Consider the following 26,982-nt stretch of genomic DNA (forward strand, 5'->3'; position numbering starts at 1 on the left):
ATCTCTGTGAGTTCAAGGCTAGCCTGGTCTACAGAGCTAGTTCCAGGATAGCCAGTGCTACACAAAGAAACCCTGTCTCAGTAAACAAAAAGAGAAATAGAAGGGGTTAGGACTGAAGTCCTCTAGGGACAGCGGCTCAGATGGTGGCCAGCTTTCATGTTCAATGGCATGGGGGTATTGAGTCCCTTAGAAGGGACCCATAATGATGAGCCATCCTGCAGAAGGGAAAGAGACCCTCCACATTAACCTCTGCCACCTCAGCTCCTAGGAGCCCTGACCCAGGCAGTCATGGGAGTAGAATTTGGAAAATCAACCTAAGAACTGCAAGTGAGCCAGGCATGGTGGCACACGCTCTTATCCTAGCACTCGGGAGGCAGAGGCAGGTGGGTCTCTGTGAGTTCGAGGCCAGTCTGGTCTACACAGTAAGTTCCGGGACAGCCAGGACCATTACACCACAGAGAAGCCCTGTCTCAGGAAAAAAAGAAAAGAAATGCGTGTGGCAGTCTGGAGAGGTGGCTTGGTTGGTAGAGCGCTTGCCTGGTACACAGGAATAAACCCTGGGCTGGAGCCCCAGCACAGCACTAACTCTTGTATACCAGTAACCCCAGGAGGTGGAGGTAGGAAGGTCAGGAGTTCAAGGTCATCCATCATAGCTACATATTGAGTTCAAAGTCAGCCTGAGCTACACGAGGCCCGTCTCAAAACAACTAAACCAAAAATACTTGGAGGCATTGTGACTGGTCCCACAATGGCTCAGAGGTAGCTTCCTTTGGTTTGAACTAAGCAAGGAGATTCAAAAGCTGGGCTGGGACCAGAAGAAGCCAGGGGATAATGCTCAGGGTCTTGCTGAGCAATACTGTGCTCATCAAGCTTGTTGGGAGTTCTGGCTAGTAAGAAGGGGTCCTGCAGGGACTTCCAGGGCCAGGGACAGTAGTCAATTTCCCTCTTCCAAAGCAGCATGGGAGGAAGGTTCTGTCCCATTCCATCATGTCCACGTTTGTGGATGACTCTATTCATCCATGGGTCTTTGAGGGGACCATGGAAAACATGGAACTCCGGCACTGCCCTCTGCAAATTTGGCCTGCAGCACAACCCCACCCCCTTGCATGAGTCAACTGCTAATCAGCCCCAGCACACGGGTATCCTTCAGACAGCACTTTGCTCTGACACCAGTCAGGTGTTAGCATGCCCTAGCCTCCCCAAGTCCCTGCCCACAGGCCTCCTGGGGACTCAAAGCTGGCCCAGCTAGCTTTATCACGTCCTGACCTGGAGCCCCTTCCCGATCCTTCTCCCAAAGATGCCTCCCCCAACCTTCCCTCTATATGTTCTTGGGTGTGTCCTTCTCTGCATGCCTCAGTTTCCCCCAAATGCTCACTGACCACTGGTGTTTCTCTCACTCGGCTGGTCCAGACTGTGAGTGCTACGGCCACTCCAACCGCTGCAGCTACATCGACTTCCTGAACGTGGTGACGTGCGTCAGCTGCAAACACAACACCAGGGGTCAGCACTGCCAGCACTGCCGTCTAGGCTACTACCGGAACGGCTCTGCCGAGCTGGACGATGAGAATGTCTGCATTGGTGAGCGCCAGCTGCGGGCTGGGTCTCAAGACCCCTCGGAGGAGTCACCCGGGCGGGGAGGGACAGACACTCCAGGGGGAGGCCCTCCTCATCTGAGCATCTTTGGGGACAGAAGCCCTTTGATCTGCTGCGGTGACCCCCAACTCTGCATGGGCACTGGAAACAAAGAGGCACTAGTTAAGAGTGAAGGCTTGCTGTGCACAGTTGGCCCATCCTCTGTCCTCTCTGGGCTCAGAAAGCTGGGGGGTGGACTAGGTGAGTGGTTTCTCTCTCTCTTCTGTTGTTGAAACTGTCCTGCGCATCTTCAGAGCCAGCCTTATAGAGCTGTGCCTGCCCTCATAGGCACCCACTCTTCCTGTGTTCTGTTCGAGCATCGGATTTTCTGGAGAGAAGTCCCATGGTGCTCCTTGGGCCTGGACAGGGGACAGACCCTAAAAGCCAAACCCATAGCCCCCAACTGACACCCAGGAGCATAGAAGGACTGTCAGGACTGCCTATCTCCTGGCCTGGCTCCAGCAGGGGCCAGGTCTCAGGCCTGCGAGCTGCTGATCCTAGCCAGCAGCCAGCAGGACCACTGCCCATCCCCCACCAGCAGCACCACCTGGCCCGCTCAGTTGCAAAGCTAGAGCTGTCACTCTGGATCACGGCTGAGGCCTTCAGATAATTCCATCAGCTCTAAAGTGATCAAACAGAATTGTGTTGCCAGTGTCACACAGGGCCAGCTGCAGGGACAGGGCAGGGCCTCTGAATGTGATTAGAGGTGCCCCTTTTCCTTGTCTGTCTGTGTCTCCGTCTCAGGCCAAGCACTGGGCTTCAAGGACTGGGGGTCAGGGACACACAGACCCTACACACAGTCACACACACACACACACACACACACACACACACACACACACACACTCCCCCTCCCCCCAAACCAGCTAGGGCAGGCTGGGAGGAGAGGTAAGCCTCTAGCTGCTCTTCCTCCGGCCTTGCGGGGGAGGGTAACACACACAAGACAGCCTCCTGGACAGACACCTGTCACCTGTCACACTCTTAGTCTGGGATTGTAAAGAATCAGCCCCTTTCAGCTGTGCAGAGAGGGGGATGGGACTGGTCCAGGCCTCACAGTGGGACGAGGAAAAGGGTGTTGGATGCCAGGAAAAACTATAGAGCCTTCTCCCGCCATGTGGATGCCCCAGCAGTCCGTCCCCACTGCAGCGCAGCCACGAGCTCTCTTGTAGGGAGCATCTCCAGGGAGCGCCGAGACCCAGCTAAGAGATACATAAACACGGGCTATAAAGGTTGGGCCTGGGGCAGGACTCATTTGAAGGCGCGCACAGGCCTTTCTGACTGCACGTGCCCCATGCACTTGTTCTCTCCGCCCCCTCCCCTCCCCCAGAATGTAACTGTAACCAGATCGGCTCTGTGCACGACCGGTGCAACGAGACAGGCTTCTGTGAGTGCCGGGAGGGCGCGGTGGGGCCCAAGTGCGACGATTGCCTTCCCACGCACTACTGGCGCCAGGGATGCTACCGTGAGTAGACCAGCCCCTGAGGGTGGAGCCTTCAGGCCGGGGGAGGGGTCCAGCATGGTGGGAGGGGCCTACGTGGGTCTACTGCGGCCTGGGGTGGGCTTCTAGCAAGTGGCTGCAACAAGAAGGGCCTGATGCAACCTGGAGGAGTTCCAAGTGGGTGGGTGGGGCTCAAGTGGGTATTGTCAGGTCTTCAGTGGGCGGAGTCCGTGGCAAGTGGGAGCCTGCAAGGAGGGGAGCTGAGGGCTTGAAGGGGAGCTGGCTGGAGTTGGCTGAGGGCGCTGCAGTTTGCGCTAAAGAAATGAAGGCTTGGAGACCCAAGGGACATAGTTTGGGAGAGCGCTCCAGGAACCTGCGGTAGAGTAGGCAAAGCCCTGGAGGCAGACAGCAGGTGCTCCCGGAGAGCCGCGCCACTGCCCGGGAGGAACTGGGGAGAGTGGGCTCACTGAAGGGAGACAGGCAGGGGCTGGGTCCCCCCCCCACCAGCAGGGGATGTTTCTCATGGTGTGCGTCCTAAGCATCGCGAGCCCCACTCGGGCATGGGGGAGGGGGACCCAGCTGCCCATTGCAGAAGCTCAGTCCCTCCCCACAGCTGCCTCAACTGTCCCCTCCGGCCCGCAGCCAACGTGTGCGACGACGACCAGCTGCTCTGCCTGAACGGCGGCACCTGCCTGCAGAACCAGCGCTGCACCTGCCCGCCCGGCTACACCGGCGTGCGCTGCGAGCAGCCCCGCTGCGACCTCGCTGATGACGGTGGCCCGGACTGTGACCGCGCGCCAGGCACCGCCCCGCGCCCCGACACCCTGCTCGGATGCCTGCTGCTGCTCGGGCTAGCCGTCCGCCTGGGCTGCTGAGTCCGCTCTAGGGGTCCGGGGGTCCCGGGCCCGGCGGCGACACGGGTGCGGCCGAGCTCCTCCCAGGTGCTACTCGCAGAGTCCTCCCGCCCTCCCTGCTCCGCCCGCGCTCGCCAGCCCCGCCCGGCACTGTCCTCGCCGCCCACAGCGGGGCGCTGTGGAGCCCTGGCCCGGCGGACTGAGATTTTCAGTTTTTTTCTTTTTTATGACCCAACGTCCCTATCATTTTTTCCTTTTTCCCTTGTTTCTTTCTTTGCTTTCTTTTTCTTCTTTCTTCTTCTTCTTCCTCTTCTTTCCTCCCTCCTCCTCTACCTCCTCCTCCTCTCTCTTCCACTTCTCCTCCCCCTCCTCCTCCTTTCTTTTGCTGGCGGTGAGACAGGGACCGGGAAGAAACGCTGCTCATCCCAACACCCGCAGGTCCTGCCACCCCCACACAGAACTCTTGCGCACACCCCAGCGCCTGTTCCTGACTGGCACCAGCCAGCGGACCTGGAACTCCAGTTGCCTACAACTCTAGTCGCTGACTTGATTCTCTTTTGTATCTTTTTTTTTTGCACTCACCAGACCCCAGGTCCCCAAGGAGGCCTGGAGACAGAGGAACTCACTGTCTGAGGGAGGGGTAGGACAAAGGGCAGGGAGGGGCGGAAACCTTGTTTTCTAGAGAACTATTTTGTTTGTATCCACTGTCCCTTGTGAGGAGGGACTCAGGTGGGAGCTGGTCACTGAGGGTGGTTGATGGTGTACAAGCCCACAGTAAAGGGAGTTCACAGCTGCCTCCGCCCTCTTGCTTTCTGTGTTGACAGACACTCCGGAAGGTTTGGATAAAGAGAGGAACCCACAAAAAACCTTTAATTCCCTACTGGGGCCACTCTTTCCCAATCTGTCCTCTCCTGGTATCACACACACACACACACACACACACACACACACACACACACACACACAATTTCACCTTCGGCCAGGCTGCTGGCCACCACCTGGTAGGTACTTTTCCAAACAGAGGTGCCCCCCTTTTCCTACAGCTCCCCCCAAATTCAGAGCATCTGCTGTGGAAGCCCCAGAGAGGTAACTCGGGGAGCATTCTCAGAGGCTGAACCACGTGCTGATTGGTGACTCACTTCTGTGTTACTCCCAGCTGCTGCCTGCCGGGCCACCGAACGAAGCGAAGCCCGTGGTGGGCACGACACCTGCTTGCTTGCTTAGGTGCTTGGTGTGTGAGGACCCAACAGGTCACCGTAGCTGGCCCATCTGGGGGTTCCCCTCCTCTGCTTGCCCTGCAAGTCAGGTTCCCCTCCCAAGCATCCCTTCCGCTCCTCGTCCTGGTTCCTAACTGCCCCGCTGCTCCCACGGTGTCCCCTCCTTTTATCTGCCAGCTGTCCTCTCTAGGCCGTCCTGTCCCCAGGCCTTTGCTCAAGTCTGAAGCAAAGCTAAAATAGTGCTGAACGTAGCTCGGCTGTGGGAGAATGTTGGCTGACTGAGGCCAAATGCCGCCCCCTACTGGCCACTCTTTGTTCTGATCTCCTGCACCAGTAGGCGTCAGCTCCAAGCTCTTAAGGGGCTTCTGTCAGGTCCCTGGCTCCATCTACAGAACCCCAAGATGCCCAGGTAAAACATCTCTGGGGCTCTTGTAGATGGGAAAGGCCGTGTGACACAGCTCGGCCAAATAAGAGATAAGCACAAATGACAGACAGGACTTCCAGAAAGTTCCTGGAAGCCCTCCCCTCCCCCAACCCTGGCCACATTGGGCCCCAGCCCCTCTCCCACCTCTCTCCTGGTGCTCAGTCTGCAGGGTGGAGGCAGGAGCCATCTGGCTGAGCATGAATGTAACACACACACACACACACACACACACACACACACACACACACACCGCCTTAGGACGGTGGAGCAAAGCAGAAGTCGCCTCTGTGAAGACCCAGCCAGGCTGCAACCCAAACTTCTGAAAGTGGGGGAAAGAATAAACATTCCACAGGCAAGCAAGCTGTGGGAATTGAGGTTTCTGTTTCAGGCAGAATTGCCAGTACCTAAGTGCCTGGCCTTCCTGGCTTGACATCTAGACATCTAGAGCCCATTGAGTTCAGAGAGAAAACAAAACACCCAGTTCATCACACAAATCAGGGACATCACCTCTCCCCACAACAGGGCCAGCCTCCACCGTCAGTAGGGGAGCCAAGGGTGAGCAGATGCAGTCCCACCTTCCTGCAAGAGAACTGGAATGCTGGAATGTAAGGAGGATCCAGGAGCGGTTAGAAGCCTGATGATCTAGGTCCCCGCCCCCAGAAGCAAAGTGAGACAGACACAGACATGCACACAGATTACTAAAGGCTGAGGGTCTCAGGAAAGTTCTAATCTGGAAATGGGGTATTGGGACAGGGGTTGGGAAGGGCCCAGCCTTGGCCTGACCCATGGCTTGGGTGGGGCTGTGGAACAGAAATGCTGTCATGGCAGAGCTCTTGTCTTGAGCAAGGGTGGTACAGCCCAGCAGGCGGTCACTGGGTCTGTTAAGGAGCTATGGTTACAGTGGGGCCGAGTCCCTGCAAAGAGGCTGTGAGCTCAACACCAATAATTACCACACATACATACCCCTTTCTCTTCGTTTGTTTGTTTGTTGAGACAGGGTTTCTCTGTGTAGCTTTGGAACCTGTTTTGGAACTTGCTCTGTAGACCAGGCTGACCTCGAACTCACAGAGATCCACTTAACCTCTGTCTCCCCTGTGCTGGGATTAAAGGCATTTGATACTACCACCTAGCAATAAATACCCCTTTCTTTATGTCACCTGGGAGTGTCCCAGGACACTGGAGGGGCATGGGAGGAGAGGGGAACCCACTCTGTCCTTTATGACCTCTCAGCTCGACTTGCTGTGTCAGCATCCCCGGGACCAGCCAGTCTTCTCTGGAGCTGGTGCAGTGCACTGTAAATCAGCATGGCAGGCCCAATCCCTAAGGACCGCTCAGGCCCTGACCTCGGCTGGAGGGTAGAGGGAACACTGCCAGGAGCCATTTGGAAAACTCTGCCATCTTCCAGATCATGGAACGAAGGAGAAAACAAGGTCACCCAGGCGGGAAGCCACAGCCCAGCTTTTGATGTCTGGTTCCCAAGGCATAGGCAGGGGAGGAAGCACCCGTTGCCCAGCGGAGCTCATAGCACCCACCTAAGGCACCATGCAGGGTTTAGGATGTTAGCCCTGCCCTCAATCCCTCCCTTATCCCGGGCTTTCATCTTGGCTCTGACGACCCTGCAGGCTGTGCAGCTCTTAGCGGCCGAGGTGTGGAGCCCTAAGCATCAGGGCTCGTCCGGTGATGGAGCCAGCAGTGCCCCTACCCCAAGCGGTGACATCTACAGGTATCTCAGCAGTGCCCAAGCGGAAGCAGAGGTGCCCTAGTTTGAGAATCATTGTGTTAGGAGGAACGGATGGTTCATTTTAGAGAGGGGCAGGTAGAGGCCTCAAATCACGATTGCTAAATCCTGCCTGCCTCTGCAGGTCTCTAACCCCCATTGGCTCCCTGAGTGGGGATCCCCGGGGAGCCTGGCTTCATCCCATTGACTGCTGAGAGCCAGGAGAATGCACCCCTTACACAAAGACTGCCCCGGCCCTGCCCCCTAAATAAACAGAACTGCTGCGTTGGCGATCTTGCCTCTAACCATGCTTCACAGTTATGAGGCATTTATGGGTGCCTGGGGAGCAGCTCACATTTCTCGCAGGTCTGGGAGGAATTGGAGTCAATCTGGCTGGCCTCCCCAGCATGAGGAACCTAGCCCATCCTAGCTCATCTTAGGAGGGAATTGTTAAAGGGATGGGCCCTGATAAGAACAACTTTATTGGTTTGTTTTTCTTTTAGAAAGCACACATTGCAATTTACAAGCAAGTTAGAAAATATGAAATAACAAAATGTATGTATATTTTGAGACAAAGTCTTGCTATGCAGCCCAGGCTGGCAGAGGACTCCTGATCCTCCTGCCTCCTTTGTGCCAGGACAGTGAGCATGTTAAGTTAAAATTACCCATGAGTCTCCATCCAGAGCTAATAACTATCAATGTTTTTGATAGTTATTTCTAGTATTTTCTATAACAAGCACCCCCACAGGAATGAGTCTCGTCTCTCCTTCCAATCCCATAGGCTGCTGGGATTACAAAGGCACTCTGTCCAGCGTTTGTGTGTGTTCCGGGGATCCAAATCCAGGTCCTTACGATTTGGTGACAGGTGCTTTCCCCTCTGAGCCTTGGCTTTTGAGATCTCTCCTGAATCCGGAGCTCACCAATCAGCGAGTCAGGCTGTCACCAAGCTGCAGAATCCATCCCTCTCGCTTTCCTAGTGCTGTGCTTACAGGTGGGCACCACTGCACCCGCTTCTTTCATGGGTGCTGGGGATCCAGGTCCTCATTCTGGCAAGCACAACCTGGGCCAGCTCCCTGGCCCTCTCAAGGCCTAAAAGAAAGGCCAGTGCAGCCTTTCATCTTGCTCCTGGCCCCTTCCCTCTTCCCTCTCAGCCTCAGCTGGTGGCAGAGGGACTCCAGCCCCCAACAGCTGTATGTTTCTCTGTGAGGACAGGGTCTGGACCCAGCTCCCCTGACCCCCTTGGCTGTGTTTCTGGTGGCAATGGAGAACTTGCTGTCCTCAAAGGGCAGACCCAAGGCAGGAGGCTGCAGGCTGCCAGCTGGTTTCCAACCTTAGTTGAACAGGCAGGTGGCCCTTGGGACACAGCCAGGAGCTGAGATGGGCACTTTCCATTAGCTGACCAGTGCCTACGTGGCTGGCCAAGCCAAGGGTGGCTAAAAGGCCTGGAGCTTGCCACCTGGATTGGAAGCTGGCCTTGACAGCTACACTTTGTGTGACTTTGAGTGACTCAGTCACTCTGTGTCTTGTCTTCTCATCTGTGAAAGGGGACAGTGACAATAGTCCTGGTCTCCCAGGGATATCTCTGAGTCACTGAGTTCACACTCGTGGGGTTGAGAACCGCCTGGCATAAAGCCAGCCATCAGTCAGTATCTACTGTTGTATGGTCTGCTTACCCGTCACGCCACCTCCACACCTGCCATGTGACAGAGCCTCACCCCTGCTCTTTTTCTCCCTCTTTTCTCTGATGTACCACTGTGCCAGGCTCCAGGCACAACCCACAAGCATCCCTGGGGGCTGATATGGCCCAGCCCTTCCACCTGCCCTGCTCCTTCCTCTATGCAGGCAGCTGCCCAGCCTTCATGCTCCCCAGGAACAGAGACACTGCAGGCCTCTGTGCCCAAGTGATCCCCCTGCTCCTGGGCTGCCCTGTTTGGAGCAGCTCAGCCAGAACCCTCAGGGTAGGAACCCCTCTGCTTACTTCTTCATGGCTGGCCTGGAACCCCTAGCAAGCCTCCTTCCCCGGCCTCCAGTGCAGGGATTACAGATGTGAGGCTTGCTCCACCTGGTTGTTCCCCTGCTCATGTTATATAGACTGGAGCTTGGAACTAGGCAGGGGAAATTAGCAGGTCAGAGAAAAGTGTGCATGGAACAGTGGGTGACCAGGAAATGGAGGTCCGAGGATAAAAACTCCCAGTGGCCTTTCTGGAAGGCACAGATAGTCATGTGGCTGTCCCTCTGGCTGCTTGCATGGCCTACCAGCCTCTGCTGACCCGCCACTGCTCAGCAGCATTCCCTGTCTCTCGTCCCTTCAAGGTTCTGCTTGACCCAAAAATCCTCAAAGAGGTGTGGACAGGCTGTAAAGAAGGATATGAAGGCCAGGCAGGGCTGGCTCTTGAAAGGTCCCAGGGCCTGGCTGACACCTAGAACCCAGTGACAGGGGACAAGGCCGGCCCAGGAGCAGGCGGCAGGACTTCAAGAGCAGACCAGGATGACATGCTGGAGATGCAGACGTGGGGGCACCTTTGATTCCCAGAGGCACTGGCAGTGGCTGGGAGACCAGCATCCGGGGTCCCCGTGCATCCAGGGCAGGATGAGATCGCAGATGGAGGCCCACATCCACATGCCTATTTAAAATCCCCCATCATGCCAGACATAGTAGCACGTGCCTTTGATCCCAGCATTTGGGGAGCAGAGGCAGGCAAATCTCTGTTAAGTTCGAGGCCAGCCTGGTCTACAGAGTGAGTTCCAGGACAGCCAGAGCTACATAGTGAGACCCTGTCTTGAGTAAATTCCCCTGTCTTGCTATGAATTCAGAGCAGCCAATCCATGCTGAGCAATAAAGACCAGGTTTGCATTAATGTCTTGGGACTATTCCAGGAGGAGTGGCCTGAGTCCCCCTCACACTGACCTATAATTTAGAGGGATGCAGGCTCTGTTGGGCATGTTCAACAACAGCGTATTGTGTGGCAAAGAGACGAATCCGGAAGATGGGGGAAAACAGCATACCTTGAGACAAAGAGACTGAAGGGAAGATGGGGGAGGGGAGGAAGGAAATTATACTCTTAGGGCCTTTCCCACTGCATCTCCCCACATCTGACACACAATTCTCCTTGCTCCTCCTGAGCTCAGTTCTAGAAAGCTCCAGCAAGGAGAGCAGGGAAGTTTGGAATGCCTGGACCTGGACCTTGGCTTAGAGACACTTTTCTCTAGGAAGAGGAGGACTCCAGAGGATACAGGTGGATTCCATAGCTGGACAGACAAAGAGCCCAGAGGTTGGCTGCTGGGGCCCTGGCAATAGAATACTGACAGCCATGAACTCTTACCCAACATAGGTTGTTCTTTTTTTATTTTAATAATTTATTTTTATGTTTTGCCTGTGTGAGGGTGTTAGATCCACTGGAACTGGAGTTACAGACAGTTGTGAGCTGTCATGTGGGTGCTGGGAATTGAACCCAGGTCCTCTGGAAGAACAGTCAGTGCTTTAACTGCTGAGCCAGGTTATTTTTCTTTCCTTTTTTTTTTTTTTTGGTTTTTTGAGACAGAGTTTCTCCATGTAGTTTTGGTGCCTGTCCTGGATCTTGCTCTGTAGACCAGGCTGGCCTCAAACTCACAGAGATTCGCCTGGCTCTGCCTCCCAAGTGCTGAGATTAAAAGCGTGTGCCACCACCGCCGTCCAGCCAGGTTATTTTTCTTAAGACTGTACAGTAATACTTAAAACAAACAAACAAAAAGTATCATTAGGGCATGGGAAGGGGGGGGATAGGAGGGTGGGCACTGGTACAAGCCTGGGGTGGGGGAGCAGGAAGGATAGATTTCCATATTACATGGCATAAACAACCAGCATTGACAACCACCAGCTGAATACTTCAAGACAGTTGGCAGAGTGCTGTGAAGGCTTCCAACAGCCACCTGAAGGGATAAATGTGCCTCTCACCCTGACCTGGTCATCACACACCATGTACCTGTGCTGAAAGGACGCCACACGGGTGCCATGAATGAGTTCGGTTAGTATGAGTCACTAAGGTTCCGGAGATGGCTCAGTAGGCAAAGGCAATTGCTGCCAAGCCTTACTACCTCAGTTCAATCTCAGGACCCACAGAGGTGAAGGAGAGAACTGGCTCCTGCAAATTGTCCTCTGATCTCCACAAGTAACGAGTACTATGGTGTGTGAGCATGCACACACACAAAATAAATCAAACGTAACTTCAGGGCTGGAGAGATGGTTCAATAGTTAAGAGCACTTGTTACTCTTGCGGAAAACCCAGGTTCAATTCTCAGTACCCACAACCACCCTTAACTCCAGCTCCAGGGGATCCAAGTCCTCTTGGAACACACGTGGACATACCCACTGCCCCCCACCCCCATACTCACATAATTAAAAACAAAAGATTATTTAAATTCCCAAATGGAAAAGGTCTTCCCTGCTTTTAGATGGATATGGTAAATGACATTACCTGGAAATTCTTCGCCTGGCAGTGGTGGTGTACGCCTTTAATGCCAGCATTCAGGAGGTAGAGACAGGCAGATCTCTGAGTTTGAGGCCAGTCTGGTCTACAGAGCGAGTTCTAGGGCACCCAGGGCTACAGAGAAACCTTGTTTCCAAAAAACCAAAACCAAACCAAACCAACAACAACAAAAGCAAATCCTCCTATATAACCAAAGACAGGAGTGAAAAATCACAAAAGCAAGGCAGAACACTGGAAATGGACAGGATACACGATACACACTGGAACCACACCACTTCTAAAGGCTCACACACACACACATACCCACAAAAAGTCTAGGAGAAAAGGGGCAGAGAATGTGAGCCACCACCCACCACTCATCCCCCACCCAAGAGGGGGTGTATACTCTCAGCAGAAAGCCTAGCCCTGCAGGCCTTGGGGTGGGGTGGGGCAGGAAGAGACAGCATCCTCCGCATCAGTGGCGTTCAGATGGAAGACTGCAGCAGCTGGCATTCACAAGGCTCCAGGCAAAGAGAGGCCCTGCTGACAGCGAGACTGTTGGAATTGTATCATCGAGACCAAGGGTGCTGAAACCTTCTCGACTCCCAGCTCCTTCCTGGAGAAACTCTTAATGGCTACCGGTATACGGGCATATAAAACCGGCACACAAGCCAAACGTCTGGGCTGGTGAGACGGCTAAGGAGGCAAAGGTGTGTGTTGCCAGGCCTGACAACCTGCTTGGTTCCTGGAACCGACACAGTGAAAGCGGAGTTGCCCTTCCAGTCACACATGGCACACAATATACACATACACACACAAGTGTAATAAAAAATGTAAAGAGGGGGCTGGAGAGATGGCTCAGAGCTTAAGAGCACTGACTGCTCTTCCAAAGGTCCTGAGTTCAATTCCCAGCAACCACATGGTGGCTCACAACCATCTGTAATGGGATCTGGCGCCCTCTTCTGGCCTGCAGACATGCGTGCAGGCAGAACACTGTATACATAGTAAATAAATAAATCTAAAAAAAAAAATGTAAAGAGGGATTGGCTAGCTAACTGGTGTGTGCTCTTTATCTTTATTATAAAGGGCTAGAGACACGGCTCAGCAGTTCAGAACACTTTCTGCTCTTGCAGAGGACCTGCATTAGGTTCCCTGTACCCACGTCAGTCTGACAGTTCACAAACTGTAACTCCAGCTCCAGGGCCATCTGATGCCTCTAAATTCCACATGAACCTGCACATGCCTGTCTCCCAGATGCACACATATACATATAATCTAAAAATTAAAAAAAATACATTTTAAAAGAATAAAGGCAATTGACCTTTACTGTTAAAAAGTAAAAAGGGGTAGTTAGCCAGGAGTCATGGGGACATCTTTAATCCCAGCACTTAGGAGGCAGAGGCAGGGGGATTTCTGAGTTCTGCATGGTCTACAGAGTAAGTTCTAGGCCATATGGTGAGACCGTCTCAAATAGGGGGTGGGAGATCTCTGGAGTGTGATAGAGTGCTTGTCTAACATGTGCCAGACCCTGGGTTCACTCCCCAGCACTAGGGTAACAGGGGAAAACGTCCCGAGTAATAAAATCACTATCTAGCACAAGGAGCACAGGAGAGCTTAGGAAGTGGTAGAACCCTGTCTCCGTGGTTTTCTACAGACGTCCAAGCCCAGTGTCACGGGCAAGAGGAAAGCTCAGGAAAATCACGGGTTTTGCACGATGGCATTTCACCACTTCTCCTTGCAGGAAGAATCGGTCGGGCCATTTCACTTTCCTCCCTTGGCCCTGCGGCATCACTGTTGGGAACCTCTCATCTGAATAAACAGCAAATAACCCATTTACTTTTCTTGGGGGGGCCACATCCAAGGACTCAGAGATGATGTACAGACCCCTATGGGACCCTTATTCCTGCTGACCCCATACAGCTAGACTCCAATGCTGGCTGTGCCATGGAAACACCTGAGAACTGAGACTGCAAGAGCTGTGCCCCAAATGCACCAGCTCAGAAATTCTGGGGTCACTGCTCATTTGCTACTGTCCCTACCCTCCTGACCCCCCGCCTAATGGTGAACTTGCTGTAACTTACAGGATGTCCATGTTGCATCGGGGAGGCTCATCAGGGGACCTGGGAACGAAGACAGTGGGACTGGGCGGGGCAGGCAATTAAACTGGAGCTGGCAGAGTAAAAGACCGCCTGGCAGCTCCTTCTGCTTTAACTCAGGAACATACAATTCTTCTAACCCATGTCAGTTTTGTTTGCTTTTCATTCTGCCAGTTTCTCTTAAATTTTAGGTATTAACAAAGATAACAGGTTTACTATTTGTCAAATTCAGTTATGAATCCAGAGCATACAAAACACAAAACTACAGAAAGATTCCCAATGTGCACAAGTAATTTTAGAAAATAGTTTAGTACACTCTTGTTATAAAACTCATTTACAGGAGGTTATTCACATGTTCTTGTTCAAATTTGCTCCTGATTAATTCATGAAAACATAACTGAACAAACTGTGGTAAATCAGAGAGAAGCAAAGTAAGACAGGTGTAATACATTCGCCTTGAAAGAACATGTTGAAAGCAGTCAGGGCATGTTCTTTTAACCACAGAAAGGACAAAGTGAACTTTTCATCCTGTCAGGATTAACCACTCATGACAGTACCTTCAGGAAAGGCCACTTGACATGACTAACACTTTCTGCAAATACCTTTACCAACTGGAATAAATAAGGTTTCCAAATCTAATGCCACACAACTACATTCTGTTGAGAGAGTGTTCTAAGGCAAGGTCTGGTTGCTGGAAAGGAGGATACAAGGACAAGGCCCTGGCCAGAGTCTAATCTCAGCAGCTCTTACACTCACAAAAGAAACAGGGTGTCAGGACCCTCCTAGATCTCACATCCTCTGGTGTGGTTAACAGTGAGCCTGCAGATAAACACATGCTATCCTACACCACACTCTGGGTGGCAGCCAACTACATGTTTTGGAGAAACTTCTTTTTAAAAACTTGTTTCTTAATCTAGTGGTAACGTGAGCAGACTGGGAACTGCCCTGGCCATGCTGTTTTGTCATGCCCCCTCAGAAGCTGGCCTTCTTAGTGGTCACATCCCTGTTAAACTGAGCCCTTTTCCCCAAAGACACCAGGAAAGAACATTTCAAGTGACAGTGAGGTTTCCTGCCAATGTCACATGCAGGAGGCTTATTTAACCCTTGGCCTAGCCAGAGTGGATTTACTTCCCACCTAGCTGGGTACAGCCAGGAGGCTGAGGCACTCACTATGAGAAGGTGCCTGCTTCCTAGTTTTACAAGTGTCCAACAGACAGTAGGGTACAGGTCTAGACACCAGCACAGAGATAGCTTAGGAAACTCAGTACTGAAACTTGGCAAAATGCACACTGTTTTTTTTTTTCAAAGCTCTTAACAAATAAAACCTGCTTCAGCAGAATTTCAAATGCAAAACCCTTTTGTTTAAGAGAACAGATGACAAAGAAAATTCTAAACAGTGAACATTAATTTTCAGGGATGTCTTTCCGCTTCAAAGCAGCTAATGGGCTGTGCATACAGTGGTCACTAGAAAGCCCACATTCACATGCTCTTCTACATGGAGGTTTGGAAACCTGACTGGTTACGCAGCCTGCCCTTGTGCTGACTCCAATGCCTCTCACAGGCACACCAGGTTGGATGGAGGCTGAGGGCCCCCAGTGACCCAACACTCCTATCTACTGGATGGTTCTGAAGCCCAGACGGCAGCTCTTCTCTTTCTCATGGAGTATCTCTCCTGCCTGAGATACACTATCTGCTCTGCTCTCTCTGTGCCGCTCCCACGGAATCCCTCCAGAAGCATCCGCTCTCCATTTTCCTGGCGACCCTCAAGCCTTCACAAGAACCTGAAGGACTCTTCTAGGCCAGGCCAGTACAAATCCTCCATTTGGTAACCATGTCTACAGCTCAGCAGTTACACCAACCTAACAAAACATTAGGAACATCTGACAGTTCAAGAATTATTCTTCTGTCCTGAGAAGGGCAAGGAATTTAGCCAGAAAACTAAGTCACACATTAATATAGGTAAATGAACTTGTCACAATAACGTCCTGTGCCAAGCTGTCTTGTCTCAAAGTGCACAACAGTTCCCAACATGCTGCCTTCTGAAGGCCCAGGAGACTCCAGCAATTCTTTAAACAGTTAGAGACACTGGCCACTGGTACGAACTTGGCTAATTCCCAATACTGAGGCTGTTAAAGAAATCTGTCCACCACACAGTGGCTCAAAGGACCCTTCCTCCTCACTCTCTTTAAATATGAAGTTTTTCTGTTGGAAAATGACTAATGTTTTAAGCAGAAGAAGGAAATGTGATCTATCAGTTTACGTTTTAAAAGGATTTTGTATGTGCTATACAGACTCACAGTTTAACCTTTACAGCATTCACCTGACCTGACCTTTTCTACAGAACAAAAGATCCCAACATTTTGAATTTTTGACCTCAAAGACATTACAGGTACACAAACACCCTCTCCAAGTGTATACAACTGGCAAAAAGTACTGAAGATGACCAATAGCCCAAAGGTTAGAAGGTATTTCCATTCTTTAACAGACTCTTCAAAGGAAACAAAAGTATAAACCCAGCTTATCTGCATGGTGCCACTCGCTACCTGTGGATGAGTCTCGTCACCAGGAGCTACTACAGAAAGCGCCTCTTCTTGGCACTGCTGTCCTGCTCTAGCCCTCTCTTGTCCCAGTTAGTGCTCCTCAGCATGTGGTGAGTCACAGAGACCTGCCTCTCCTCTTCACCAAAGGCCCCGGGCTCTCTTCTGTGACTGAACCCAGAGTCTGGGGCACTGTATTTCCTCTTGCTTGTGGAAGGAGCAGCAGGGGGAGCAGGTGGAGGCTCAGCCTGCAGAGGAGACCCGTGGCCGCTCAGAGGAGCGACGATGGCAGTGGATGGTGGCACAACAAAACCCAGGTCCTGAAGAAGCACAGGAAAGCCATGCTCTCCCAGGAGATGGACTACCCCAGGGAGCTGAGGGCTCGCAGGCTGTGGATCCTTCAAGAATGTTCCCTTGGCTTCAGCATCCAATCTCCTATGTAGTCGTGGATCTCGGAGTCGATCTTGAAGAGACGACCTTTCAGGTTCCTTTGAAGGGACAGCATCAGAGGGTGTGTGGTACAGAGCAGCAGCAAAAGATGTCTTGGCAAGTCCACTGTCCAGCTTGTTGCTGGGCAAGCCACCCTGAGGTCTGGGTGCCTCCGGGGCAGTGGCTGGAGGATGGGTCAGACTCCTCTGCAGTACAGGCTTCAGTTTCAGAATCTTCATAGCGTCATGTCTATAGTTTGGGTCAGAGGTCTTAATGATGGCCCCACGCTTCTGAGCATCCTGAATCAGTTCATTCCAATGTTGGTTTTCCTGAAATAAAAAGGAGAGAGAAACAATCACACCCTACAGAAACACTCATTTTGCTGGGGAAACATGGGGTCCAACTTCTGTTTTTGAACAAACAAGTGTAGTCTGACAAACACATTCCCAAGAATGTACCACTCACTTAGCAGACAAGAGTGACAGAGAAGTTCGAGCACCAGCGGTGAGGAGGCATAACCAAATGGCCAGGGCTCGGGCCGGCTGCAAGGAAACTCTCCCCTCATCTCTGCTGTTCTGGCAACACAGGAAGATGCTTTTCCTCAGATCCACTAGCTGTTCCTTCCTAGCTCTGCTGAGCCGTTTAAACGTATGTTAACTAACACTGCACACCAACCCCACTTCAAGTACACAGTGGCTACATTCCTCCAGTGGCTAGCTCCTCTGCATACTGAGGATCTAGACGACCACGTGTCCCTGGCCATGGCTGACATTCTAACAGTTAAGACTTGGTTTCAGAAGGCAAATTCCTGACCACATATGACTGTTCTTGAAGAAATTCCACAGCATTTATTGGCTTCCCAAAGACTTCTCAAGCCCCCAAAGACTAAAACATCTTAATCTTCTCAGGGAGGATTCCAAAGACATTCTGTCATTTAAATTTTAAAAAATGTATGGTTGTTTGCCTGTATGTATGGATATGCAACACATGTGTGCATGGTGTCCATGGAGACCAGAAGACGGTGTTAGATTCCCTGGAACTGAAGGTTTTTTGTTTTTTAAAGATTTATTATATATTCAGTGTTCTGCCTGCATGTATGCCTACACACCAGAAGAGGGTACCAGATCCCATTACAGATGGTTGTGAGCCACCATGTGGTTGCTGGGAATTGAACTCATGACCTCTAGAAGAGAAGCCAGTGCTCTTAAGCTCTGAGCCATCTCTCCAGCCCCCCTGGAACTGAAGTTACAGGTTGTGAGCTTACACGTGGATGCTGGGAACTACACCTGGGTCCTCTACAAGAGGAGCCAGTGCTCTTAACCCTGGAGCATCTCTCCAGGCCATGAATCTTTCTATTATTGTACTCTTCTTTTGCTCATGTTGTATGAATGTTGCTAGAGATGGACTTGGAGCCTTGCACCTGCTGGGCAAGTGTTACAACACTGAACAGTCTCCAGCCCATCAGTAAGGGTTTATTACTTATTTTTGTGTTATATGTGTTTGTTTGTATATGGGTATATGTATATGTCAGTGCGGGTGCCTACAGAGGCCAAAAGAGGGCATTAATTGCCTGGAGCTAGAGTTACTTATAGGCAGTTGTTAGCCACCCAACACAGGTGCTGAGAACAAAACTCTTCTCCTCTGGAAAGGCAGCAAATGCTTTTAACCACTGAGCCATGGCTCCAGCCCTCATGACCTTATTTTAAAATGACAATGTTTAAAATATGTTAGAAACAGCCGGGCGATGGTGGCGCACGCCTTTAATCCCAGCACTCGGGAGGCAGAGCCAGGCGGATCTCTGTGAGTTCGAGGCCAGCCTGGTCTACAAAGTGAGTTCCAGGAAAGGCGCAAAACTACAGAGAAACCCTGTCTCGAAAAACCCAAAAAAAAAAAAAAAAAAGTTAGAAACAATCTTTTAGCAATATTTATGATAAAACTTTTTCCTTATTAACTTAGAAAGAGACTACAGCGTCTTTCAAAGGGTACATAAACGACACAGCTAAAGACCAGAGATCGAGCTAAGAGATGGGAAGATGTATCTGAATGCTCCGGGCTGCTATCAACAAGAGTGGGAGGGGAGAAAAACAAGCGGAGTTGGTTGGATCCTCTCTTCAGATGACCACTTTTTTTGTTTTGTTTTGTTTTGTTTTTCTTTTTTTTTTTTTTTTTTTTTTTTTTTTTTTTTTTTGGTTTTTCGAGACAGGGTTTCTCTGTAGTTTTGCGCCTTTCCTGGAACTCACTTTGTAGACCAGGCTGGCCTCAAACTCACAGAGATCCGCCTGGCTCTGCCTCCCGAGTGCTGGGATTAAAGGCGTGCGCCACCACCGCCCGGCTTGTTTTGTTTTTCAAGCCAAACTCACAGAGATCCGCCTGCCTCTACCTCCTAAGTGCTGGGATTAAAGGTGTGTGCCACCATCACCTGGCTCAGATGACCACTTTTAAAAACAACGAAAAGTTAGTGGACTGGCAAGAGAGCTTTGACATTAAAGGACAAGACTCACAACCTGAAGTTCAAAAGCACCAAGCCACTGTGAGCCTTAGATGAGCTGGCTGAGCAGCAAGCACCCGTTAGCTAGCTGCCTCCCACCGCTTCACTCCCACTGTATCCCCACACAAACTGCCCTCCAGCAGAAAGGCTCTGGGTCAGACCTCTCACCTAACAGAACAAGGACTTGTCACCCTTGTGGCCCATGTCGCACATGTTCCTGCACTCTCTCTGGAGTCATGTCGCACATGACTGTTTGCTGAGCTCTTCTACCACTTGGTATGTGGACTGACAAACCCTCTTCAGTCTTGTCACTGATGCACATCAGGGTTTTAGATAGGTCACCTTGAAAACCTAGTGTATATACCTGCGCTTGAGCTAAGAAAGAATGGCTTATATGTATAAAAAAGCTCACAGCCAAGTTGCTGGAAGACTTAATAATCTTTATTTTGTAACTGAGAAATTATTTCCATTTTGATGGAAAAAAACAAAACAAAACAAAACAAAACAGCCGGGCGGTGGTGGCACACGCCTTTAATCCCAGCACTCGGGAGGCAGAGCCAGGCGGATGGATCTCGAGTGAGTTCGAGGCCAGCCTGGTCTACAAAGTGAGTTCCAGGAAAGGCGCAAAGCTACACAGAGAAACCCTGTCTCAAAAAACAAAACAAAACCCCTAACAGCAGCTAACAATGGATAAACGTGGAACCCCCTGTAGCCCCAGAGAGTATACCTACCATCAGAGTCCTCAAATGTCCAAGGATAAAAAGGCTGTACTTGGCTCGTGTAATGGTGACATTCAATCTCTGCAAACTTGCCAGGAATCTAAGCAACAACAAGAAAGTTACGTCTGTATGCAGAATGGCATCCATCTCTTCAGAGGGTGCAGGCAGTAAGTACTGCAGCAGCTTCTCCAGAGCCCTTCCCACTTCCTTCCTAGTCGGAGGGCTTCCTCACTAGCTGCCCTGACTCAGGGTACCTGGCATAGAAGCCAATGGCATTAAAACATCAAGCAAACCAAACCCTTAATGCTTTACTTCCAAGTTAACATATTTGTTCAAAGTCCCTATTTTGACTTGGATAAAACACTAGAAATTAACAATGAAATCTAAAACTTAAAAACATCTAGCCAGGCAGTGGTGGCAAACACCTTTAATCCCAGCAGTCGGGAGGCAGAGGCAGGCGGATCTCTAAGTTCGAGGGCAGCCTGGGCTACAGAGTGAGTTCCAGGAAAGGCTCCAAAGCTACACAAAGAAATCCTGTCTCAAAAAAACAAACAAAAAAAATCTGAAAAAGGTCTAGAAAGACAGCTTAACAGTTAAGAGCACTTGCTGCTCTTTCAGAAAATCCAACTTCTATTCTGAGAAACCAGCCTAACGCAAGTGCACATACACAAAACTAAAAACATACAGTTTTGATCCCTTATTTTAAAATTTTAAGTTATATTTAAAGTAATAAACTATTATGCAACTAGTATAGAAATACACAAATATATCAATATAGAAATATAATGGGTACATGATAATGGTAAAATTTTAAATTAAATCATTTTTTTTTACACAAGAGATGAAGACTTTATTTCAAAACAACATGATGGACTATTTCCAATATACCTATCATGTTCTAAATTTATAAGAGTGTAAAGACTTTTTTTAATGCCGAATGCCGTTAAATCACTATTTTAAGACTAAACAAATCTCTAATTTTTGCAGTTTTTTTTTTTTTTTTTGTGTGTGTGTGTGTGTGTGTGTGTGTGTTTTCCCCCCAAGACAGGGTTTTTCTGTGTAGCCCTGGCTATCCTAGAACCTGCTTTGTAGACCAGGCTGGCCTCGAACTCATCGACATCTGCCTGCCTCAGCCTCCCAAGTGCTAGGATTAAAGGCATGTGCCATCTACACCTGTCTGAAATCTCTCACTTGTTTAACTCATAAAAAAAAAAATCAATGTGGCGACCCAAAAGCACCCTTAACATCTTCAGTAAGTAAAACTAACAGTACTTAAGGTCAAACCCTTAAAAAAACTGTGTAGCATGTACCCCGTGACAATTACAGGTCTCTGCAAAACACACTTAAATCAATTACGAACATCAGTTTTACTGAACAATAGAGACACCCTATGGAAAAGTGTCAACATACAAAACACTTGGAAAAGCACATCTCACAGATCATCTACTTCACAATTTAGACATTTTCAAGATGTTACCTAGGTTGTGTGTACGCGCACATGTAGAGACCAGAGGCTGAACATCAGGCTCATGCTTGTATATGGTAAGCACTTTACCAAAATGAACCAGTGGTTTTTCAACTTTCCTAATTCTGCGATCCTTTAGTATAGTTCCTCATGTTGTTGTAAACCCTGACCATAAAATTTTCTTTGCTATTTCATAACTGTAATTTTGCTACTGTTATGACTCATAATGTAAATATCTGATAGGATGGATATCTGATATGTGACCCCTGTGAAAGGGTCATTTGACCTCTACCCACAGGTTGAGAACACTGTTTTAAACAAAAGAAAATTAATAAAGCAAATGATAGTTGCTGGTGGATCTAGATGACAGAGCTGATTCTCAACAAGGGACAAAGCAATGTGAGCTACTTACCCAATTGACCCTTGCACAGCACTCGCCCTGACACAGGTAACAATTATACAGTCTTTCTGCCGGCCCTGGAAGGCATCCACTGTATCCACTTCTGCAGGCCTATTTATGAAAGGCATGTGTTTACCAAAAAATGTAAAATTGTGAAATATACATACACAGCAGTATTTAAAACTCTTCATTGTGATGTCAGGTGGTGGTGGCACATGCCTTTAATCCCAGCACTCAGGAGGCAGAGGCAGGTGGATCTCTGAGTTCCAGAACAGCTAGGACTACAGAGAAACCCTGTCTCAGAGGGGAAAAACTACACTGAATTATAAGGTTCATTCTATATCCCAATAAGACAGTCCTTTCAGACTTCTGAGTCAGCACATCCTTCTCTCTCCAGTCTTCTCACGGCATCTTCTGAACCCCAATTCTTAGTGTTATCAAGTCCATAAGAAACCACCTCTTAGTCTGGGGCCATACATATTTATGTACGTTCCCTTAAGCCTGGTAGAGTTTTCTACAGCTTGATGACTTCTGTAAAGAGGCAGTGGAATCCTGGGACCGAAAGCACCGTCTTCTTTGGGGAACCGCCACCAGAACTGTACCGAGTCTTCTTATCCACGACCATCTAGCTTTCCGTGTCCTGGGTATTTACATTTTTTCGTCTAACAGACTTTGTAGTTTTCAGGAGATATATCTTATACTTCTTTGGTTTTATTTACTCCTAAGTATTTTATTATTTTTGGCACCATTTTAAGTGGACTGTTTTTACTTCCTTTGCAGACTACTCACTAACAACAGATTTTTATATATTGATCTTGTTTTCTACAAGTCTCTTAAAACTTGTTTGCTTAACCCCCCTAAGAGTTTTCTTTGTGCAGCTTTGTTGATGAATCTATAAATATAACCATGCTGAATTATAGACCTACACAAGAAAAAACCTTGCTCTGGCTAGAACCTCTACTGCCATGGACAACAGAAGAACAAGCATTCTTCGTGGTCTACACAAGGACTGCTGAACCGTCAAGGAATAATGTTACCTATGTGTTTTTTTAAAGATGCCTTTAATCAAATTGGGAAATTTTCCCTGCAGCCCTTTTCAGTTGTAAAAGATGATAGGTTCTATTAAGTGCCTTTTCTGTTATCTATTGGTATGGCATATGGGTCACCTTCTCAATCTAATTGACTGTTCTCTGAGACAGTCTCCATTCTATAACCCAGGGTGGCCTCAAGCTCATCATGATCATCCTGCCTTGGCCTCCCTAGTATGGAGGCTACAGGAGTGAGATGCCATATCCTGCTTCCTTCTCTTATTCTATCAATATGCTGAGCCAACACTGCACTCTGGGATAGTAAATTTCACTTGGCCATCATGTACAGCCCCTTTAATATATACTGAATTCAGTCTGCTGCTGTCTGTTTAGCATTCTCACATCTGCAATCGTGAGTGCTTATCAGCCCTGTGGCTCTTAGAACACCTTCCCGGGTTTGATGTCATAAAATGAAATTACAAAGTGTTCTTGGAGCTGGCAACATGGCTTATCGCATAAGGCAGCTTGCCACCAAGTCTGATGGTCTCAGTTCTATCCCAGAACCAACTACTGAAGGTTGTCCTCTGACCATGTGCATACCATTGTGGACCGGCCCCAAACAAAAATGGATGTTTTTTTCTTTTGTTGTTTGTTTTGTTTTTAAAAAAGAAAGTGTCCTTGTGCCTTTTTTAAAGTTCTAAGTATTACTGGGCTTTCTGTTGTTGTTTTCAAATACAGTATTTTCTATGCAGCCCAGGTTGGTCGAAAATTAGATACTCCTGCCACAGACTCCTGAGTGCAAGGATTACAGGCGCACAGCTGTGTTAGTGCTAACTCTGGATTGCCGGCTGATGGAACTCAGTAGACAGGTCTAACCCCAGTTTCTCATCACTGGGAGTTTTGAATACTAGCTCTACTTGCTATACATATAGTCTCTTCAGATTTTTTATTTTCTCTAAAGTCAGTTTTTTTGTGTTGCTAGATTAAAAAGCTTAAAATAGTTTTGGTATTTTAAAAGATTTTTGTGTCTTTGAGAGTCATAGTGCATGTGGCCACGTGAGCAAAGGTGTCTTCTATCACTGCCTAGTCTTTGAAAGGGTCTTTCTCTGAACCTGAGCTCATTCATGCTTTCTCAGATAGGCTGAAAGCCAACAAACCCCAAAAGATCCTCCTGTCTCTGCCTGCTTCTGAGCTTGGGTTACAGAGAAGTATACTGGACACTCAGCTTGCTGCCTAAATGCTGGGATCTGAACTCTGGTCCTCATGATTGTGTTAAGTGCAATCTTAACCACTGAGTCATCTCTTCAGATTCTGTTCAGATATATCTCATGTAGCCCAGGTTATCCTTAACTCACTGTATAGCAGAGTGTGATAATTGGTATTAATAATAGTCAACTTGTAAAAGCTGTAATAGCCTAAGAAATGGGTTGGGGCAAGTCTTTGAGGGACTATCTATTGATGATGTTAGTTGAGTTGGGAAGACCCACCCAGTGTGGGTGACACCATTCTCTACGCAGGAGATCCCGGACTGTGTAAAAGTGGAGAAATCGAGCTCATCACTAGCATGCATGCATTCACTGCTCTTCTTCTTCTGACTGGATGCTTCAGGGTCCTGCTGCCTTGACTCCCCCATCATGATGGGCTGTAATAAACTGTGAGGTGAAATAAACCCTTTAATGCTTTTGCCAGAGTATTTTGTCACAGCAATGGGGAAAGGAAACTATGGCACCAAGGGTGACCTTGACTGATCGTTCTGCCTCCACCTTCCAAGTGCTGGAATTACATGTTTCTTACCACACACCTGACACTGACTTCCAGATTTTAATCTATAATTTTACTATAGAGGTAAGGAGACAAAAACAATCTTAGCAGGGCCTGGAGGCACTGTAATTCCAAGTACACAGGGGACTGAGGCAGGAGGATAGCAAGTTCAATGACAACCTGGGAAACTTACTGACAGTCACAAAATAATAAAAAAGAGGACTGGGTAGGCAATATAGCTTAGAGATGCTTAGAGTACTCGCCTAATGTACAGACCCCGATTCAACCCCAGGACTGTTAAGAAAAAACCTAATTCAACCTTTATAAACACCAGAAATACATGTAAAAATACGTCACCCTTTCTTATCAAATTCTTTCTCCAAGTCCTTCTGGATCATTGTCTTCTGAGCCTTGTAATGGGTTATTATGCCAATATTTCGGAAGGAAATATCTTTTCTTTTGTCTTTAATAAGTTTAATTATTTCCATCACCAACTTTATTTCTTGAACATTTATATAGGAGCTAAACAAGATGGAAAAAGAAGACAGTGTATCAAGTCTCACAGCAGTCTAATTGCTCACTAGTTCTACTTAGTTTGTTTCCCATTACCATAAAGAGTACATAGATAGGTGTTTTTCCCCTCTAGTCAGGCAGTAGTGTCAAGACAATGTAATAGTAACTATTCATATACATAAATCTAGGACGTGATTGTAAAAAAGGAATTTGTAGTCAACTGAAGTTTGAACCAATGTCCACACAATTGAAAACATACCACCCAGACCACTAAAAGTGAACTGGTCTGCCAGGATTGAATAGCACAAAAGCCATCCTATCCTGCCATTATCCTCTTTCTGGCTCCATAACCTGTACTTCCAGCCCTGACCTCAGATAGGTGTGTCCTTTCATTACTAAACTAGATCCAACCCACAGCAGCATGGGCCCTTGTTCTCCTGAGTCTTTAATCTTAACCACTGACATGCTATCAGCTATACTAATATGTCCTAGGGGGACAGCTCCCTCTCCTAGCCCTTGGGTACTCCTCAAGGTTGAGATTCTATCCAAGTCAAGTTCCTTGTTGCTTGTAATGTGCTTGGGGCTCAGTTCTTTTATCGTCTGCTCTACTTCTGAAGGTGCCATACAGGTGCCACATAAACCTTTCAGTTCCAATTCTACATGCAAACTCCTCTGTATTTTTCACTTCTTCAAGGAATGTTCCCTCCCATGTCCTATTCTGATCTTAGAATCTGCATTTTTTTCATATTTCCCTCCATAGCAGGGCAGTATTTATGCACATGTTAATGAACACTACCTCCAGACTGTTAATTCCTCTACTCAAAGCTTGGCTCCTCTGATATTTGCTACCTACCAACATACCACCCACCCCACTTTGCATTTTATAGATACCCAACACATTCACTCACAACTCAAAATCCTTAAAATACGGTCCCACTAGGCCACTATCTACTCCCTTAATGCACATTCATTCAGATGCATCTTTACTGCACTTAGCCCACCTGGAATAGTGAACTCATCTCAATGACTATCTAGTTAATGCCTGTCTTCCCATGATACTATAATCACCTTACAATGGGGTCTTTCTATGATCTTTCAAAGACTTACCGGTCACCTGAGAGTACTGCCCAACTAAACAGAAAAGGGGAAGCAATCAACACAGATAGTGATAATGACTGTGCCCTGGTACTAGAGAGACATGTATGGGAAAGGCTTACAACCTAATAATTCTGAGACCATTACTGGAGAATGAAGGAAGAGGGAAAACATACTCATTATCCCGTCGTTCTGAACCATCTCCAACATCAAACACAAGGTATGGCTGAAATGGCCACTCTGATGAACATCGAACGGCTTCAGTCAATCTACAGAAAAGCAACCATATTCAGAAAACATGCTCTAAAGTACATACTAAGCCGGGTGATGGTGGCGCACGCCTTTAATCCCAGCACTCGGGAGACAGAGGCAGGCGGATCTCTGTGAGTTCGAGGCCAGCCTGGTCTCCAAAGCGAGTTCCAGGAAAGGTGCAAAGCTACACAGAGAAACGCTGTCTCGAAAAAAAACCAAAAATAAATAAATAAATAAATAAAGTACATACTATATCATTAACTTTTTTTTTCTGTGAAAGACAGAACCATGAAAAAGTTAAAGGATAAGAGCTTATCCCAGATGCACAGCTGGATTTTATTTCCATTCTGGTACCAAGGAAAGAGATCTACACAATTATGACTCGAGAGGAGCTCACAACATAACACATGAGATAAACCACCAGGGCTGGGGAAACATGGTGCAGCCTCTAGAGCGAGCGAGCAAACACACA

General features: G+C 48.7%; 2 protein-coding genes across 6 annotated transcripts in view; one reads left to right on the forward strand and one right to left on the reverse strand.

The window, feature by feature from the left end:
• The window catches only part of Ntng2 (netrin G2), a 64,009-nt gene extending 59,290 nt beyond the window's left edge, over positions 1 to 4,719 (forward strand). For both annotated transcript variants that reach the window (XM_052723763.1, XM_052723762.1), the window contains 3 exons: positions 1,411 to 1,578; positions 2,960 to 3,094; positions 3,713 to 4,719. In XM_052723763.1, coding sequence (XP_052579723.1) covers positions 1,411 to 1,578; positions 2,960 to 3,094; positions 3,713 to 3,945 — 536 coding nt within the window. In that variant the 3' untranslated portion in view covers positions 3,946 to 4,719. The remainder of the gene's footprint in view (positions 1 to 1,410; positions 1,579 to 2,959; positions 3,095 to 3,712) is intronic.
• Positions 4,720 to 14,113: 9,394 nt separating this feature from the next.
• The window catches only part of Setx (senataxin), a 56,373-nt gene continuing 43,504 nt past the window's right edge, over positions 14,114 to 26,982 (reverse strand). For 3 of the 4 annotated variants that reach the window (XM_052722744.1, XM_052722745.1, XM_052722746.1), the window contains 6 exons: positions 26,435 to 26,527; positions 25,008 to 25,172; positions 24,377 to 24,541; positions 21,874 to 21,972; positions 20,009 to 20,096; positions 14,114 to 17,118 (listed from right to left, as the gene is read on the reverse strand). In XM_052722744.1, the coding sequence (XP_052578704.1) occupies positions 16,396 to 17,118; positions 20,009 to 20,096; positions 21,874 to 21,972; positions 24,377 to 24,541; positions 25,008 to 25,172; positions 26,435 to 26,527 (1,333 nt within the window). In that variant the 3' untranslated portion in view covers positions 14,114 to 16,395. The remainder of the gene's footprint in view (positions 17,119 to 20,008; positions 20,097 to 21,873; positions 21,973 to 24,376; positions 24,542 to 25,007; positions 25,173 to 26,434; positions 26,528 to 26,982) is intronic. The other variant, XM_052722748.1, reaches the window with a different exon arrangement.

Source organism: Peromyscus californicus, unplaced genomic scaffold (assembly GCF_007827085.1).
Source record: "Peromyscus californicus insignis strain IS unplaced genomic scaffold, ASM782708v3 Scaffold_7__1_contigs__length_154581171, whole genome shotgun sequence".
In the NCBI taxonomy this organism is placed as follows: Eukaryota; Metazoa; Chordata; class Mammalia; order Rodentia; family Cricetidae; genus Peromyscus; species Peromyscus californicus.